The sequence below is a fragment of the Girardinichthys multiradiatus genome, chromosome 19 (genome assembly GCF_021462225.1).
Source record: "Girardinichthys multiradiatus isolate DD_20200921_A chromosome 19, DD_fGirMul_XY1, whole genome shotgun sequence".
NCBI classification, from domain to species: domain Eukaryota; kingdom Metazoa; phylum Chordata; class Actinopteri; order Cyprinodontiformes; family Goodeidae; genus Girardinichthys; species Girardinichthys multiradiatus.
Genome location: NC_061811.1, coordinates 3,910,237 through 3,930,471, shown reverse-complemented (window position 1 = coordinate 3,930,471; position 20,235 = coordinate 3,910,237). Strand labels below are relative to the sequence as shown.

At 42.1% G+C, this 20,235-nt stretch overlaps 1 protein-coding gene across 1 annotated transcript in view; it reads right to left on the bottom strand.

The window, feature by feature from the left end:
- Positions 1 to 1,568: 1,568 nt before the first annotated feature.
- The window catches only part of kidins220a (kinase D-interacting substrate 220a), a 66,304-nt gene continuing 47,637 nt past the window's right edge, over positions 1,569 to 20,235 (bottom strand). Inside the window, exons 25-32 of the mRNA XM_047344854.1 lie at positions 16,271 to 16,482; positions 15,947 to 16,060; positions 14,046 to 14,105; positions 7,258 to 7,374; positions 7,078 to 7,176; positions 5,868 to 6,086; positions 4,239 to 4,460; positions 1,569 to 2,867 (exon numbers count right to left, since the gene is read on the bottom strand). Coding sequence (XP_047200810.1) covers positions 1,998 to 2,867; positions 4,239 to 4,460; positions 5,868 to 6,086; positions 7,078 to 7,176; positions 7,258 to 7,374; positions 14,046 to 14,105; positions 15,947 to 16,060; positions 16,271 to 16,482 — 1,913 coding nt within the window. The 3' untranslated portion in view covers positions 1,569 to 1,997. The remainder of the gene's footprint in view (positions 2,868 to 4,238; positions 4,461 to 5,867; positions 6,087 to 7,077; positions 7,177 to 7,257; positions 7,375 to 14,045; positions 14,106 to 15,946; positions 16,061 to 16,270; positions 16,483 to 20,235) is intronic.

Below are 20,235 nucleotides of genomic sequence, written 5' to 3'. Positions count from 1 at the left end.
AGGGAAACAGTTGCTGCAGAACACTTAAGGCTGGGTTGAAGGTTCACCTTCCAGCAGGACAACCACCCTAAACATACCAAGAAGGCCTAAATGTTCGAACCTCCCTCTTAATCTGCAGATAAACCCATCTCAAACATACGGCGAGAGCTACAATAGTATGTTTAGAGCAAACCATATTTGCGTTAGAATGGCCTAGTCAAAGTCCAGACTGAAATCCAAGATCTGTGGCAAGACTTAAAAACTGATGTGAAGATGTTCTCCATCCCACCTGAGCTTGAGCTATTTTGCAATGAATAGAATATTTTCCAGTCTGTAGATAAGCTGACAGAGATACTCCAAAATACTTTCAACAGAAACTGCAGGAAAAGGAGGTTCTACCAGGTACTCTGGGGTGCTGAACACAAATTCCGGATTTTTATCTGTAAACTAAAAACGAGATTTTCTTCAACTTCACAATTACGCACTACACTGTTTTGGTCAATCACATAAAATCCCCAAAAGGCACGTTGATGTTTCTGATTGGAATTTGTCAAAATGTGAATAAGTTTAAAGGATATGACGAGTCTTGCATGCTACTCAGCATGTCAGACCTTGCATTGTGTTCAAAGGTTCAGGAGGCTTTCTCATGCTTCCATCTAACCTGAGGAATAACATCTGTCCACCGAAGAAACTCTAGAAACGAAGAGCAGATGAGTATCATGTGAACAGGAAAACTCAGTCTGTGAAACGGTAACTTAAAACCCTCCTCCTTATAAATGTCAACACTCTCCACTTTGAGTCTTGTTGGTCTGAGTTTTTACTCCTCAGTAGTTTCGTATTGACAGGCAGTGTCCACGGGCCTGCATCACGTTTGTATGGAGAGTGCGCCATCTATCGGACAAATTAAATCCTGTCAGTGCAAACCTTCCGCTTGCCTGGCAATTTTCTATAACTGCACGGTAAAATAAAACCATTTACAAGTTCAAAGTTAACTCATTTTCAAACTGAATTCAAGGCTCCTGCATTTTTAAAATCTAAAATCATGTCATTTTCAGTGTGTTTTAAATGTAAAAACACAAAACTTGATCAATTTATAACAGTTTTACAGCACTGATGCTTAAAATATGAAAGCTGTTATAAGCAGACTGGAAGGAGAAAACTAATGTATAGTATAGATTGATGGACAAATGAATATTGATCAATTCAGGGATGGATTGCAAAAAAAATGGACATATGCAGAGATTGATGAATGTGTGGATATAAGCATAGATGGATGGGTGGATGCATGGATGAATTAAATCGATACATGTATTGAAGGATAGATATGGTAAGGTAATGCAGGCATGGATGCATGACTAGATAGATGGAAACAACTTTTAAATAATAGGCCAGGGAATAAACTCTAAAAACCAATGACTGTACTGACTGAAGCAGTACTTTATTATTCATCCAAACCTAAAAAACATTTAAATAAAATTGCAGACTTTTCCAAATGCGTAGGAATTCTGTGAATCCAAGTCTACAAAGAGATGAATGTTTCAACAGCTGATTTTCCAGACATTAAAAAAATAATAACCATCAGATAACCATTAAGGGTCATGGGGTGAAATGTTTATTGATTCACAAAACAAAGTATAACAGCAAACCCTGATTGAAGACTACTGCCTCTAACACAGCACTACAAACAGCACCATGCATTTCTGAGGCTAAACATTTAACACTGCTGAACGCTCAGTAACCAGCTTTTATTTTTTTGAGAACATATTCTATTCCTTCAGTAAACACACAGTCCACACAAGAGCACCACAGAGGAGAGAAATCACAACCAACAGGAGACAATCCTACACTAATACAATGTGAAGAGTTTTAATAACCTGTTTTTTATGTGACGTTTAATGGTCTTGGTATAACTATAAAGAACTTTAGGAACTCATTTCAACAGAACAATGCAGATATCTGCCTTAAATCTTTAGAAAACATCAGAACATCAAGAACACGACCCATCTATTAATGAAGTTTCAGAGTACGCTCTCCCGCTCGTCTCCCAGGCTGAGGGAGTACAGGTTCTGGTTCTGGTGGATGGTGGCAGCGGCGCTGCTGCTTCCTGGCTGGATGATGATGCTGGCAGGGAGGATGCTGGACTCTGAGAAGTTCTCCTGCCGCTGACGGCTGTTGTTGGAGTTGGTGTCGTCAGGGCTGCCTGAGTTGTTATTGAGGGTGGTGTTACTGGCGGTGCGGTTAAGGTTGCTGACCCCGTCGGAGGGCCACCCCTCATCTGGGCTGCTGGCCATCAGGCTGGCTTCAGATGTAGCATCGGAGCAGATGGACATGCGAGCCACTGCTGCGTCCTGCAGGCCGCTCAGTCTGCTGGGGAGGGGGCCCCTCTTCCTCACCAGGCCCTCCAGCTCCAGTTCAATCAGGCTGGGCTTTGGGGTGTCCCTCTCTCTGTCAGGGTCTCCTTCAGCCTCCTCCAGCGAGGGATCTGGGGAGCTGTCACTGGAGCGCATCCCTGAATCCGAGGAGTCCTTCTTATTAAGGAGGATGTCTGTGAGGAGGCCAGGTTTGGCCAGCATCCCGGGGGGCTGCGAGGCTCTGTGTAAGGACGAAGGACTGGCTCGTCCCTCTTTGTGGAGGAGAGGTGTGGTGTTGTCGGCTTCTTTTGGGCACCAGTCCTCTTCACTGGGAAGCTTGTGGTAGAACGACCCAGCTCTTTTCTTCTTTGAGCCTGAGGTCCTGGAGGACAAGCTGTGGTCCAGCTTCTCATCCTCTTCACTGATGGGATCTAGGAGCTGAGCATCGACCCCTGAGGCAAAATCTGTGATGTCGCTACTCTTGGAGCCCCTTTTGTTGAAGGGCTTGCGGCTGTCCTGCTCTGTTCCTTCCTTGGCCTGAGAAGAGGGTAAAAGAATCAATCAAGAGAACAGAAAGAAGCTAGAAGGCCTCTGAAGAGGAAATTCACATTTTTCACCTCAGTGCCACGAGCAACAAAAAAAATGAAAAGAAGCAGAAATGTAAGAAGAAATTATCTCCATGTTTCCAGCTCCGACTACGACTGCTGTGATGACCAACATCAGAACATAAAACCAAGCAGAGCCCAGAGCTTCATCTGCATAAGACATTCATTAATAAACAAACACAGTTTCTATGGGTAGCTGAACAGTGACAGTTTACAGTGGCCTGCAAAAGTATTCACATTCTGTCAAGAATCAGAATCAGAACCACAAACATCAAAGGATTTTACAGCTTCCCATCATTTTAGGACCACAGCAGGCTAAATGTGACTGTTTTCCAACTTAGTGATCGGATTACACAAAACCGCCAGCCTGTCACATATAAATATACCAACACTGAAGTAGATCAAGGCCTCGGCATTGATGATTTGAACTAATGTAAAGCTAATTTATATCACTTTTATTATACTCTACCGGCTACTACACATATTCAAATTTTTCAAGAAAAACAAATTAAAAGTTAAGGGTTTAATTTATACTAAATTCCTCTCTACTAAGAAGAGTTTAGATTTTCTCGGCCTTATATAGCAATAAAAAGTCAGGTTTATCGTGTTTCGTAAATTTTACAAAGCAACTTAAACTATTGTTTATTTTTCTATGCTATATACATATATAAACAGTGTTATTGTTGTGTTAAGAGCAAAATGACCCTCGAGATTCTAAAGATATTATCAATTTAATTTAGTTCTGGACTTTGACTAGGCCTTTTTAAGACAGGGACCGGCTTTGATTCCAGCTATTCCACTGTAGGTCTTTCTGTACCTCAGGGTTGTTGTTCATCAGGCTTTTTTCCAGGATTGTTCTGTATTTAGCTTTATTGTCTTATCAGTTTCTCTGCTGAAAAAAAGTATCCCCACAGCATGATGCTGCCACCACCATGTGTCAGTGTGTGTTTAGGAGATTTGTTCTGAGATTCACCTACACACAGGTGGACTTTATTTACTCATTAGGTGACTTCTGAAGGTAATTAGCTACGCTGGATTTTATTCAGGAGACTTAGAGTAAAAAGGAATACGATACAAATTCATGCCACACTTTCCACACTTTTTTTTGTAAAAAAAGTTTTGGGTGAAAAAATTTGCAGCACTTTTGTCGGTCCATTGCATAAAATCCCAACAAAATACATTGAAGTTTGTAGTTAAAACATGATTGAAGTTCAAGAGGTGTGAATACTTTTTCAAAGTATACTATTTCACATTCAAATGAAGGTGGGACAAAACTCTGAGTTTATCTAAGACGTTCACTCACCCCTTTGTCCTCTGAGCTGGCAGCCTGGAGGAACTGGCCCGGATGGGGCTGCATGGGCCTTTCCCCCCCACTGCCAGACATCTCCAGCTGGGCCATCTGAGCGATGTACTCCCTGTAGGCATCCCTGTACTCATCCTGCTGCTTGTCTGTCAGCTTGCAGATGTCGTTGGAGGATTCCTGCGAGTTGAGGCTGGACATGCTTGTGGTGCGGTGGTTGGTCACCTGACAACATGAGGAAAACATCAAGTTAGCCTGTTTGTGGAGAAGCAAGTTTGTAAGAACTGCTGTGCTGCAGTAAAAGTATATCACTGCCCAACACTGCATACATATATTCAGATTCTTTGCAAAAACAACTTGCAAAAATGAAAAGTTCAGTATGGTAAAAAGTATAGGCACAGAACAAAAATGAGATTACATTCAAAACAATTAACAAAGTGAGACATTTTAAATAGCAGCTGAGCCAGATGTCTATGTGTGACTGTTTGTTCTTAGACATCTTCTGCAAACTGGGAATATATAGAGAGTGAAAATAAACTGTGGCCCCATGACACCTTTTGGTGTTCTGCACTCTGCATATGCATTTTAATTCTGTCAATTTCAACACATTAGTTTCCTCCTGCTGTGCTGTTTTCTCTCTTAAAACCACACTAATGTGAAACCACTGAGGTCACCATCATGCTGGTTGCTGCAGTGGACACGTGGCTGTTTGACAGCTTAATGCAGAACATTCACACATCTAACTACAAACTGCAAAGTCTTTTATTGGGTATTTAGATGAGAGACCAATAAAAAGTGATGCATAACTGTGAACTGGGTGCATTATTTTTCATCTCTTTTTTAACAATTTGATTTAGGTCTGGCCTTTGACTAGACCATTCTAACACATGAATCTAAACCATTCTATTGAAGCTCAACTCAACTTTTCTTCAGCGTCCAGCAGGTTTTCTCCCAGGGTTGTCCTGGATTTAGCTCCATCCATCTTCCCATCAACTCTGACCAGCTTCCCTGTTCTTGCTGAGGAAAAGCATCTCCACAGCATGATTCTCCCACACTTATGTGTGGGGTTTTGGTAACATTTCTCTAGAGTACATTCCTCCACATGTTTGATGTTTCCCAGTGATCTTCCAGAGGTATCATGGCCCCCATGGCTGCTTCTCAGATTAAGGCTCTCCTTGCTCAGCCTGTCAGCTTTGATGGACCTCCCTGTCTTGGTAGATCTGCAATTGGTCCATCCTCTCTCCATGTTCAGATGATGGATTAAACAGAGCTCTGTGAGATGTTCAAAGCTTGGGGTGTTGTTGTAGAACCTAACCCTGGTTCAGGGAGAACATTCTCCACAACGTTCTCCCTGACCTGTCTGCAGTGTTCCTTGATCTGAATACAAATCCACACCCTTTTTAATGTGTAAAAAATCATTATCCATCCACTTCATGTTTATGCTCTACTTCTTGTTGGTCTATCACATAAAACCACTGTAAAATACATTGATGTTTGTGGTTATAAAGTGACAAAATGTGAAGCATATTAAGGGGTATGAAAAGTTTTTCAGGGATGGGTAAATCTAAGTCCATAAATACAGAGAACGTCTGTCTGAATGATTCATTTTTATCTCTTGGAAGGAAGACTGACCGTCCACTGTGAGTTGTGGCTAGGTCTCGGAGGCTCCTCTACCCCTGCTCCACTGAGCTCCTCGAAGCTGAGGTTGAGGCTGAAAGCAGCGGTTTCCTGCTGGGTTCCTCCCGTGCGTCTGCTGGACTCCTCATGGAGCAGGCTGCTGCCCTGCTCACTGGCCGCTTGGGACTCATTCTGAAGCACTGCCTGCGTTTCAGCATGTCGCTGCTCCATCACCTGAAACATGCATTTCAGGAAAACAAGTCATCTTTACTTTGGCTTCAGGACAATGTTGAGTTAATTTCTACTTTCAGTGTCATCTGGACATTCTTCTGGATAACACAGATTCTCCGAAACTTATGATTGCAGTTTTAAAGCAGCTCAAGACCTTCCTTTAAAATGTGAAGTTGGGGTCTGGTGATGTTGTGTTTTCTCAGAGCATGGGAAACAATTAAGGAATGGGCTTGTTAGAGGAGAGTTGTGTGCTCTTCTTTAAGCAGAGCTGCTCATCTGTCCTTCCCTCCCCAACAATAACCTCCCTTCATCCACATATCAGTACGCCATCTTGAACCAGATGGCCACACTTGCAGCATCCTGGCAACACAACACTGCTTTTTTTCATGAAGCTGTAAGTCCTCTGCATTTCCAGATGCTTCCGTGTGAGCCCTGCATCCAATATCTGGCTGAACTCAACCAACACACTCTGCTGTGGTATTAGTACAGAGTCGGGTCCATGTGTTTGTGATTTCTGGACTGCCGGATGACTTACGAGTGAACTTCTCGTAATACGGATTATAAAATCCCAATATTTTAAGGCTGTCTTAAGTCTATTTATGAGAAACTGTACTGCTTAAATGTAAGAGTAAGCCTGAGATGGCCTGGATTAACAAGAGGTCACCGTACAGAGCCTTGCAAAATATGCTCAGCCATTTTATCTTATTACATTTCATTACACTAAAAACCACAAACTTAAATGTCTTTTATTGGGATTTTATGTGACGCACACTTTGCTACTTTGCTTTGGTCCGTAACATAAAATCCCAAATGAAATACATTGAGCTTGTGGTTGAAAAGCATTTTCCAGTGAAGGATCCCCTTCTTGGCTTTGAAAAGCTTGCAAAACTATTATGTTGATGTTATTTATACATTTTGTGCTTTCTATTTTTCAGCATTCTCAACAACTACAAGCCTTCTTCTAATTACACTGTTTGGAGTTCCTTCGTCTCACCATTCCTCTGAAAAGTTGCCAGTCACCAAAGTTCATCTCCATCTCTTTCTTCAGTTCATCTAGATTACAGTGAGTGAGCACTCGGCCATTTATATTAGCCTGCAAAGGACACAACTCAATAAATTAATGCTGACACAAAGAGTATTTTCAGAAATGCACAGATAGGAATAACTTTTTTACCTTTATGATTGTTGCTGCGTACTGAGACAGCATGTTGGGGTCCATCCCATCGATCTGTTTGAGGCGTTCGCACACTGCGCCTGTCCCCAAAGAGCTGAGCGGCACCACAGGGCACATCTAACACAACAACAAGCAGAACTACACAGTCAGCGTGTGGAGTGTTTTACAGAAATTATTCTGTTAGAGCAAATCATCACATCCCAAAACCACTGGTGAGTACAGAGCGAGCAACCATTCCTGCTAAAGAGACATGCAAGCACACAAAAAGGCAGAACTGCAACACCATCCCTCTCAGTCATGCTTCTGTCAGCTGTAAATATAACGAAGCGGCTCACCTGTCCAAATACCTGCTCTTATGCCTTTTCTCAGTGTGTACATAACCTTCAAGAAGGAGACTGAAAGTCTACAAACTGCACACTGAGTGGCCATCACTGCTGAGAAGCTGCAACGCTTGATGGGACTAAAACCAGGTGGCTAAAGGGCCTCAGACTCAGCCAGAATGCCAGCAACTGACACAAACACCCAAACTTCATCCAACCTCTCTCCTTTCTCCGTCCTAATGACAAGAAGTGATAGAGCACCTTGCTTTTCTTTTTTCTACCGCCTTTCCTTCCTTCCTCTCACTTTTTATCCCCCTCTGCTTCCTGTGCTGACCTTCTCCTCTCCTTCCCATCACTCTGTTTTCCCTCTCGCTCCACCCGGCTATTAGCACCATTAAGACCTGGCTTTAAACTAAGTCCCTTGGCTTTGTCTCTGGTTCTGAGGGACAGCAGAGCAGAGCTTAGTTGGACTCTGAGTGGATGTTAGACAAAATAATAATCATCCCATACAAAACTGTACCCACAAGTAAGAGCCAACCTTCTGTAATGGCGTGGAGGAACACTGGCACATCATGTTCATGTCTACAACGTTTTACTACTAGAATGAAACTACAATGACTGTTATGTTAAATTTTCAAACTTCAATGTGTTTTACTAGGATTTAATGTGACAGACCAACACAAAATAGTGCATAATCATGAAGCGGAAGGAAGATAATACATGGCATTACAATTTATTTCTACTACAACTGTGAAGAGTGGCATGCACACCACATTTCTGAGTTATCTCTTAACATGGAGACTGAAACTTTTGCTCCTTCTTTGCAAAATAGGTCAAACTCAGTCAGATTGGATGAAGAGCATCTGTGAACACCAGGTTTCAAGGATCTTTCACTAGATTCAGGTTTGGACTTTGACTAGGTCATTCTAACAGATGAATATGCTATGATCTAAACCATCTCATCGTATCTCTGGGTGTATGTTCAGGGTGGTTGTGCTCCTGAAAGGGGAACCTCCATTCAAGTCTCCATTCTTATGCAGCCTATAACAGGATGTCTTCCAGGATTGTCTGGGATTTAGCTCCATCCATCTTCCCATCAACTGTGAACAGCTTCCTTGTTCCTATTAAAGAAAAGCAACCACACAGCATGATGGTGCCACCATGTCTTACATAGGATGCTCAGGTATTTGTGTTGTTCTATTTCCGTCGCATAAAGCATTTTTCAGACAGACCAGACGACTTTCTCACACGTTTGTTGTCTCTTCACATGGACTGAGGTAAACTGCTGTTCTTATGGCAGTTCAGATTTGAGGAATGCACAAGCAACAGCTTCTTCCACCTGAGCTGTTGATCTCTGGGGTTCCTCCAGAGTTACCGTGAGCCTCTTGGCTGCTCCTGAGGCCTTGACAGAACAGCTGGAGGTATACTGAGAGTTGGGTTGCACTGGATCATATTTAGGGGTATCAGAGTAAAGATGTTCTTTACAAATGAACACCAGAAAGAATAAAACCATGTATCAGCTGCCTTCTGCAATCATGCACTACCTTAAGATGGCCGATCACATGAAATCCTAATAAAGGACATTAAAGCTTAAATAGTTCTAGTGGTATGAATAATTTGTTAGTGAATCTAGTGAGTGACTGTCGTGTTGAAGTCTCTTTCTACAGCATGCTGGATGTGTCACTGTGTTAGTATGAAAGATGGAGCAGAGACGGGTGGATGATGGAAGAAAAAAACTGAATGTGAAGATAAAAGAGGCCACAAAACCAAACATGTACCTGCTTCAATTGGCAAGGCAGCGATTTTAAATGCTTGATAAGGAGAAAAGAAGCGAACAGTCAAAACCACAGAAAAAGACTCTGAGGCCGTACCTGTGAACAGAGACAGCTGGAAGGAAGAAATGAACACAGAGAGAAGACAGACTGAAACTCATCACTGGGAGAGAACAGCGTGGACATGTATCGGTTTTACAGCAGGGCCCGAGACGACTTCTTTAAAGCAGTTAGCGGCCGCATCAGCCTGAAAACGCATAAGCTGTTTGAGAATTATTAAACAAGAAGATTTTGTTTCTGCTGCAGCCATAATCTTTGCAGACAGAAAGAGGCACCTTTTACTCAACAAAAGCAGAAGTTTCAATGCAGGGAAGATTCAGACAGCAAGCGAGTCTTCAACAAACATGACAGAAAGGGTGAACTCTCTCAGTGTGTGTGTGTGATAAGAGTGTAATTACAGCAGGGCCGTGCTCAGGGCTGGGCAGAAGGATGGGGAAGAGGAAACAGAGCCCTGCGAGGGAGGAAACGTCTTGGTATGTAGATAAGCTCCACCAGAGCTGGGCTCATTGTCAGCATACAGTACGTGTGTTTGTGGATGTGTGTGTGTGTGTGTGTGAGTGTGTGTGTGTGTGAGTGTGTGTGTGTGTGTTGCCAGCCCCAACAGTTGCTCTGATGATAATCCCGGCAGCCACAGGGAACCGTACTCACTCCGACATCAGCTCGGTAATTATACTCGACTGGGCCTGCTTACATATCCAAAGAGCTGCTCACAAACGTGCTCTCACACACACACACACACACACACACACACACAGATTTACAAAAAAATATAGGCACATGTAGGAGACTACACAATAAGCCTAAGAATAAACTTTAAGAAAAGGACGAAAATATCAAAACGTACATTAAAGAAAGAGGAGATACACGAAGCCGAGATGGAGGCATAAAGAGCAGGATTTAAATAAATACAAACCAAAACTCCTGACAGATAAGAGGAAAATAAAATGTTACAGATTAATCTACATTTACATCATTCACACAGCTCCTCTCACTGCCTGCTGGCTGAGCTCTGATAAGCAGAAATCTACTGAGCAGTCTTATCATTAAATTGTTCCAACAGTAGCTGCTCTGTTCTGGAGATGCAGAGATTCAGTCCTTTTTTGCATCGGTTTCAAAATAATGCCTCTGAGCAAGAAGGTCATAGGTTCAAATCCCAGCTGAAGTTCATGTTGTTCTATGAGGGTATTACAACTCTGATTTGGCCAACATGCTGGTTAAAGGGAGACCACACTGCATGCAGTCTGGAAGCTCACAGAGTGCTGTATCCGAGCATATTGATGGAAAGTTGAGTGGAAGGAAAAAATATGGCAGAAGAACGCAACAGGGATAACTGCAGCTTTGAGAAGTTTGTGGAGCAAAGCTTTTTCAAAGGTTTGGGTGAGATTCACAAAGCGTGGGCTGCAACTAAAGTCAGAACTTCAGGAGCCGCCGCACACAGATGGTTCCAGAACATGGGCTACAACTAGTCCATTCCTTGTGGAAAACCACTCCTGAACCAGAGTATCAGAAATCCTCTAACTGGGCTTAAGAGCAGAAAGAACTGGATTGTTGCTCAGTGGTCCAAAGTCTGGTTTTGTCAAGAGAAAGACACATTTTTTTATTTTCAAGTTTCACACATTTTCAGACTCAGATTTAAATTATTTTTTTGTACGTTCATGTAATGCAATGGTGCCAACATAGGCCTCTGATCTATGAATTAAAGTAAAGGTTATTGATCTGCATGTTTGGCTAGTTAAATCAAACATACCATTAAAATCTATTATTCCGATTATGTCAAATATGGACTGAACAACTACTGATTCGTTAAAGCAATTTGTAAATTTTGAATCCCTAAAAATGTCAAGATGTGGTAATTCAAAGAAAAAATGTGTAAATTAAAACAAGGAAAATCTATGTAATTGTTTTTTGTCAGAAAACTAACTTTTTTTTTCCAGTTTTCTTTTTCCAGATGGATCCAGACCTTGGCAATGATAAAAGCAAATTTCTGCCAAGATTTTCCCAGAATGACCCAGGAACTCTGCATGAGATGAGAGACCATCGGTTACTCAATGTCACAGCAGATTGTATGAGAATCTGCTGTTACAGTAGGTACCCGGGTAGTGCTGGGGAAGAACCTGCTCACAGTCTGCAGGTTTTTAGTGAAGACTCTGCTGGATCACTCCTGGGCCGCCCATCTAGAAAACTCTGACTGGAGCATCAGGGCCACACAGTGATAAAACTAACTGACTGGTCAGTATGATTTATAGCTTTAGTCCATTCAACCTTTAGCATTCATTTATAAATAGGTCCACACTGATGTTATAAAAAGAATTTTTATTGGTCTGATGTAATATTTGGGTTTTTCATGAGCTGTAAGACAGAAACATCAACATTAACCCAAATAACCAGTTAAACATCAGTCTGGGTTTAATGAATCTATAGGATTCATTTTTTGAATTGAATTACAGAAAAAATTTACTTTTCAATAATTTTCTATCCTGCTGTAAGAGTGCTAACATGCATGCAAACAAGGCCTGCTCAAACATGGCTGGTCAATCCACTTGTGACCAAACAGAAACCAGAAATGTTCCATTTGCATCTGAAGCATTTTAATAAATCATGTCTGTTTACAAGAAGGGCTTCTTCACTCTACATCTTCATTTTAAGATCGGGAAGCAACTTTCAGCCAGCTTGCAAATGTAAACGTGGACTGAAATGACACTCAACAACTTTTAAGGAAATTTATTATTGTTAAAGATTGCATTTAAGCACCAACTCAGAGCTCATTTTGTTACAAACCTCACTGAGGAAAATCTAACCACTAATTTTATCCTTAAATCCTTGAATGAATCCGTTCAAAGTGAAAACTAATTTGCATCACAGTGTAATTAAACAGACTGAAGCATCCAGTCTGTGTTGTGATATAACTGCTTGATGTTGTATTTCTTGGTGTTTTATGTGTTCAGATGCCACCAGTAAGAACTGGATTGAACAATATGTTGTAAATATACCGTCAGTGCATTATAAGTGTGTGACTGTGTGGAAAACTACACTAAATGCCAAAGATTAATTTCACTTTTTACATTAACCATATCCAATCTGTTTATTTGTTTCAAAGTTGCATTTCAACGTTTCTTTTAAGTGATGCAAACATTTTTACTGAAGCGGTTTTTATGTATTTCGTGTTTTCTGTGAAGCATTCATGCATTTTACGCATGCGAGCAAAGAAGCGGCATAAAGCCATATGATTAGCGGACCAGGCAGATAATGCTGGGTTATTTTGACTACGCAGTCATGTGCATACAGGGGTTGGACAATGAAACTGAAACACCTGGTTTTAGACCACAATAATTTATTAGTATGGTGTAGGGCCTCCTTTTGTGGCCAATACAGCATCAATTCGTCTTGGGAATGACATATACAAGTCCTGCACAGTGGTCAGAGGGATTTTAAGCCATTCTTCTTGCAGGATAGTGGCCAGGTCACTACATGATACTGGTGGAGGAAAACGTTTCCCGACTCGCTCCTCCAAAACACCCCAAAGTGGCTAAATAATATTTAGATCTGGTGACTGTGCAGGCCATGGGAGATGTTCAACTTTACTTTCATGTTCATCAAACCAATCTTTCACCAGTCTTGCTGTGTGTATTGGGGCATTGTCATCCTGATACACGGCACCGCCTTCAGGATACAATGTTTGAACCATTGGATGCACATGGTCCTCAAGAATGGTTCAGTAGTCCTTGGCAGTGACACGCCCATCTAGCACAAGTATTGGGCCAAGGGAATGCCATGATATGGCAGCCCAAACCATCACTGATCCACCCCCATGCTTCACTCTGGGCATGCAACAGTCTGGGTGGTACGCTTCTTTGGGGCTTCTCCACACCGTAACTCTCCCGGATGTGGGGAAAACAGTAAAGGTGGACTCATCAGAGAACAATACATGTTTCACATTGTCCACAGCCCAAGATTTGCGCTCCTTGCACCATTGAAACCAACGTTTGGCATTGGCATGAGTGGCCAAAGGTTTGGCTATAGCAGCCCGGCCGTGTATATTGACCCTGTGGAGCTCCTGATGGACAGTTCTGGTGGAAACAGGAGAGTTGAGGTGCACATTTAATTCTGCCGTGATTTGGGCAGCCGTGGTTTTATGTTTTTTGGATATAATCCAGGTTAGCACCCGAACATCCCTTTCAGACAGCTTCCTCTTGCGTCCACAGTTAATCCTGTTGGATGTGGTTCGTCCTTCTTGGTGGTATGCTGACATTACCCTGGATACCGTGGCTCTTGATTCATCACAAAGACTTGCTGTCTTGGTCACAGATGCGCCAGCAAGACGTGCACCAACAATTTGTCCTCTTTTGAACTCTGGTATGTCACCCTTAATGTTGTGTGCATTTCAATATTTTGAGCAAAACTGTGCTCTTACCCTGCTAATTGAACCTTCACACTCTGCTCTTACTGGTGCAATGTGCAATCAATGAAGACTGGCTACCAGGCTGGTCCAATTTAGCCATGAAACCTCCCACACTAAAATGACAGGAGTTTCAGTTTCATTGTCCAACCCCTGTAGGTGCACAACTCATTTATTTATTCATTTATTTACATAGCCCTTTAATATGGATGCTAATGCATCTGCTGTTAGTCAGGTTACCATAGCGGGGTCACAGGGGCTTGAGGGGAGGCCCTCCCTGGCATCCTCTGCTATAACATCCTGACATGGGTGCAGAACGGAAACAAAGACTGAAGATTAATAAAGGCTGAACTCTCCTCTGTATCATTCATGAGATAACCTTTTAACCTTGATCTTTCGGGTTTGGCCCTTAAAACAGAGACATGCCCTGTCAGGATCAGGTGCTGGAGTCTACAGAGCCTAGCAGAACCTTATCACATTTTGTCTCCAGGGAAAGTTATTGAGATTTCATGTAACAGACCAACACAGACAGGTTAGGGAGACGGTTGTGGAGAAGTTTAAAGCAGGGTTAGGTTTTACAACAATATGCCCAGCTTTTAACATCTCACAGAGCTCTGGTCAATCCATCATCTGAACCTGGAGAGAGGATGGACCAGCAGCAGATCTACCAACACATGGACGTCCACCTAAACTGACATGCTGGACAGGGAGAAAATTAATCTGGGAAGCAGCCAAGAGGTCCATGGTTACTCTGTAGGAGCTGCAGAGATCCACAGCTCAAATGGGAGAATCTCAAAGTCAAACATCTACTAATCTGGCCTTTAAGGAAAAGGGGTAAGAAATTATAAACTGCATTGTAAATTTTCCTTAAATAATCCGCAACCCGTTTCTGTAAACAAACTTTATATAAGAATAAGTGTTATTTTTGATTGAAGTTGTTGCCAGTGAACAAATGTAACGTACACAAAAAACCACAAAAACTCTAATTAATTTCATTATTGTTTGAAATCAAATGTAACTTTCTGCTGAACTAATGTCATTCCCACTGCCATCTGAACTGAATTTTTCTGTTTGTTCCTTCGATTCCTGCTCTGTCTTAGATACTGTGTTTAAATATCACATTTCTAAGTCACTGCACATACTAGTTTTGAACTTTTAAAATAATGGGTTTTTTTTGTTATACGCAAAATAATTTCCCTTCTGGTAAGTTTCTATCTAATCTAATCTAAGAAGAACGCAGTAATAAGGATGGAGGTGCTTTGATTAGATGAGACCAGGATTGAACATTTTGGCCAACATGCAAAATGGTTTGTGAGGACGCTCTTCATCAGCAGCAACAGAAATGCTAGTCAGTGATGAGGAGAAGATGGATGGAGCTAAATCCAGAACAGTCCTGGAAGAAAAACTGTTAGAAGCTGCAGAAGACCTGAGACTATGGTGGAGGTTCACCATCCAGCAGGACAACCACCCTAAACATCCAGACAGAGATTATGGGATGGTTTAGATCAAAGCAGTTTTATGTGTTAGAATGTCTAAGTCAAAGTCTGGACCTAAATCTAGCAAAAAATCATTGCCAGAACTTGAAAACTGATGTTTAGAGATGCTTTACTTCCAACCAGACTGAGCTTCAGTTATTTTTGGAAGAAGAAAAATGTCAGCCTCTGGAGGTGCAAAGCTGATAGAGACATACCCCAGAAAACCATGTAACATCTTTCCCAAACCCAATTATCCACTTCTTTGTGTTGGTCTATCACATTAAATGCCAATAAAATACATTGAAGTTTGCAGTTGAAACATGACTAAATACAAAAAAGTTCAATGAGAATGAATACATTAGCCCAGTACGGAAGCAGCGGAAACAGGACATATGAAAATCAACAAGGGAAAAAAATGAAACCTAAAGCACAACAGAAATAAGAGGAAATCAAAGAAATGAAAGAGAAAAGAATGCGAGACAAGAGGAAGTGTTAAAACGAAAAGGAAGTGAGGCTCCTTTGGTTTGTTCATGCAGCAAATTGACACCATGGACCAAAACACCTGCTCAAACGTTTAAAGAGAAATACTTCAGCTCATCTGCTGCTGTGATCAAAAGTGAGCTGAGAGGAGATGTGAAATGGGTCTGGTGTTTCTTCTTTACTTACAAGTCCATTGGTGTCCTGAGGTTGACTGGGTGGTTTAATGGAAGGGCGCGAGGATGAGGGAACATGGTGAGAGTAATGCCGTGGCAGGTGGTACACATGATGGGGGAAATAAGGCTACGAGGGGAGAAAGAAGGGTAATTATATACATTCACATGGGGAGAAAAGAGGAGGCAGGCAAAAATCATTAAATCATGAGAGGAAGCTCATGCATGCAACACAAAATACTCTGGGAATGTTTGGGTAATTCATTTTCAATGGACATCCGACAGAGTACAGCACTAGGCCAGGGGCTTATCTAAATACTTGAACCCTGTTGTGTCTCACCCGGTTGTAGAAGGGGTGCTGAGGGCCTGTCATTCCATTGAAGTAGGAGCTGTGGGGTTGTGGAGGCAGGGACCCGGCGAAGGAGCTGGTCGGGGAGCAGGCGGTGGATAGCTGGCCGTACCCCAGCTGGGGACGAGGCACTGCCTCCTGAAGGGGCAGCGTGGGATAGGTCACTTCTCCTAAATGCATTTGCTCCCTGGCTGCACGCACATCTAAGAAAGGACAGGGAGAGCCAGGGGAAAAACAGCATCAGAATACAGAGGAGAGTTTATCAGCGATCATGTCTTGGTGATGACTATTAAAGACCCTTCAGATCCACCCATGCATCAATCATTTTGGTTTATTTTATGATCTCCAGAGGGGGGTTAAACCAGTTATGAATTTAAAGAGGAAAAATACTTATCGAACATGTGATGCATGCAAGAGGAAGAGTCTTGGACTGCTGGGAATTATAACAAGCACATTTTTTCTCCCATGTTCTGCATTTCCAAAATGGGAGACATTCAACGGCCTGAATGACTTTTATTCCCACTTTAATTCCTGCAGATGTGCTGATTTTCTGTCATCCCAGATTCTTCTCCAGCCAAGAGATGACAGTCACATACGTGGGCTCCTGCTGCCCCTCACAACTAATTCAGCCCAGATAAACAAACAAAGACGACCAACATGAGTGCTAAAGCATGTCGCCACAATTGTTTCCCAATAAATCTACTGGTCCTTGAGAGGAGCTGAGGAGCAGGCTTGGATAAAACCTCCCAAATTAAAGTGAAGGAGCCCAAAGACAGAACAGAGCCGGCCTGTGTGCACAGACCCAGAAACAAGAAGCAGGCACCAGAATGTCTCCTGCTCATACAAGTGGCAGCTGAATGACGCGCTGACTGAGACCCAATCCTGCCTGTGGACACAATGGGGCCCTTATGATGTGAGTCAGGCTCAGGGGCGGGTATCACTGACAGCACTGCCCACTGGCTGGCCACAGGACACTGGACATCAACCGCCAACTGCTCGCAGAAGGATGACTGGGCCGGAGCGTCGCTCACTTTCCACTCCCTGACGACAAATTTGTGGAGGTGAAAACATGTTTTGGAGCACATGTTCATAAATACATTGTCATGGTAAAGTTTTCACACTCCCTAAACATTTTGTCACATTACAATAAAAAACTCATATTTTTGGGGATTTTATTTGAAGATCAAAAATTGTGACATGAAAGGAAAAAGATGAAGGATTTTAAAATGTTTTCACAAATAAAACAAATAAAATCTGAAAAGAAACTGGCAGAAATTACAGCTGCAGCTGTTTTGGGGTGAGCCTCTACCAGCTTTGAACATCTACAGATAGAAATCGTTGCCCGTTTTTCTTTGCAAAACAGCTCAAGCTCAGTCAGATTGGATGGAGAGAGTCTGTGATCAATGTTCAAGTCAGGTCCGGGCTTTGGCTAGGCCACTCTAACATGAGTATGCTTTGATCTAAACCATCCCATCGTATCTCTGGCTGCATGTTTGAGGTAGATGTCCTGCTGGAAGGTGAACCTCCACCCGAGTCTCAAGCCTTCTTCAGCCTCTAACAGGTTCTCTTCCAGGACGTTCAAGGATTTAGCGCCATCCATCATCCCATCAACTCTGACCAGCTCCACCATCCCTGCTGAAAAAAGCAATCCCACAGCATGATGCTGCCACCACCAGGGTACACAGTGGGGATGGTGCGTTCAGGGTTATGTGCAGTGTTAGTTTTCTGAAACAGTTTTTTGAATGTAGGTGACAAGCTAAGCAGAGCACCGTCTTCCTCTTTTGCTGTGCTCCCTACATGACTTGTGGGGAACTTCTCTAGGTAATTCTCCTTGTCAAGAGGACAACCACTAATGTTCTCTAACAAACCTCTGAGGCTTTCACAGAACAGCTGCTTTTATACTGGAATGAAACCACAGACAGGTGAACTCTGTCTATTAGAATGGCTGCACTGAAATCTATGTCCAGTAAATATGATACAATTACAATATGGCTTATAAAAGCAAGCCACAGTTTTCCGATTTGTATTTGCAAAGAAATGTTGAAAACCACGTAGTATTTTTCTTCACAATGATGCGCTGCTCTGTGTTGGTCTGTCTCCTGAAACCGCAGTAAAACATAAATGTAACTAATTAAAAAAGATAAAGGCATATGATGACTTATGAAAGTTGCAGTACAGACTATTAGCGGCTGAGTATGGACTTGCTGGCTAGACATATGGCTGTAGAACTCGCACACCTGCGCCCTCCATGAGTCAACTTGGGCGGAACGGACCGGGCTTTCTGTATGAGTGTGAATGTTTGCTTTCAGTGGTCTCACCACACCATAACGCAGCATCTTCACACCAAGCGTCACCGACGCTCCTGTAAAGCCAGAGAGGCTGCTGACACATTGCAGCAATGGTAGTGCCTCCAAGTTTTTACTGATGCACTTTTACGTCACAGTGACTACAAACTGTGAAATGTGGTGAAAAACTACATGCAGAGCGGCGACACTGAATGACATTATTGTCTCGTTTTCACAGTTTTTGGAATAAAAACCTGCTTGGCATTCAACTGTTTGAAAATGAGAAACAAGATGTGGGAAACAGAGAGTTCCTGTAGCTCACACTGTAAGAGCAAACTGCATGATGTAATGCTGTCAGCAACAGCAAGAACACATAAGACAGGCAACAGCTCGCTGTTTCTTTGCAATCTTCTACTATTTTATCTAGAGAAAACATAATCTGTGACCAGAAGCAACGTTTTAAATGTATGAAGCTTCTGTTCAACAGACTCCTAAAACATACATTTATTTGCATCACTGCTAAAGATGTGTAAAAAGTCATATTTGTCTGCAGCAACATAATCTCACAGCGAAAAATCTGAAATACCAAACATTTCCCAAGAGTATATTTATGTAGAGGTGGGGAAAAAATCAGATGCTAAAGGAAAAGAAACGGTGTCACCACTGCTGCTACGCCCAACAGTTCAATTCAATTCAATTCAATTCAGTTTATTTATATAGCGCCAATCCACAACACATGTTGTCTCAAGGCTCTTCACAACAGTCAGGTTCATACATTCCAATTAATCCTAACAATTGAACAGTGCAGTCAGAGTTAGCTTTTTATTCAAATTGGATAAAAAGTTTTTCTATCTAAGGAAACCCAGCAGATTGCATCCAGTCAGTGACTTGCAGCATTCACTCCTCCTGGATGAGCTTGTAGAGACAGTGGACAGTCACTGGTGTTGACTTTGCAGCAATCCCTTCGAACTGCAGCAGAGAGGAGCATCTGGAGGTCACCATGACCAGTTTTTTGTGAGACGTGCCGTGAATAAAGAAGCCTATTCCCATATAACGTAAACATAGGCTCTACTGGGATCTAACTGGAACTATGACCTTTGGTCAGATCAGACTAAAACGGACCTTTTTGACACAAACACTCCAGGTGGGTTTGATGTGAAACAGAAGATAAAAACAAACCTACACATATACAGTATAAAAGGCTATTTTTTCCTCTCACAATTAACTAGACTAAATGTGTCCAGTTGTACGACAGTTAGGATTATTTTAATTAGATCTGTTTATTAATTGTCAGAATAATAAGAGACAGGTGTTTTTTATTTTTACTTCTGTAAATTCAGAAGTTTCCAAACATTTTCTTAGTATTTGGTAATCGCCTTTAAATCTTTATGACATGTTTTTGGCCAAATGGTTTTGGTTTCCTTTCAAAAGCTTCTCAAAGTTGTTTGATGGAATTTTGGCCCATTCCTTCTAACAGAACCGGTTAACTGGGTCAGGTTAGTAGACCACTTTGCTCACACGCACCTTTTCAGCTCTGGTCACAAATCTCCAGGACTGAGATTAGGGCATGAAGATGATCACTCCATAACATTCATTTTGTTGTCGTTCAGCCACATAGTAAATAATTTGGCGGGATGTTTACGGTCATTTTCTATTTGCAAGATCCATTTA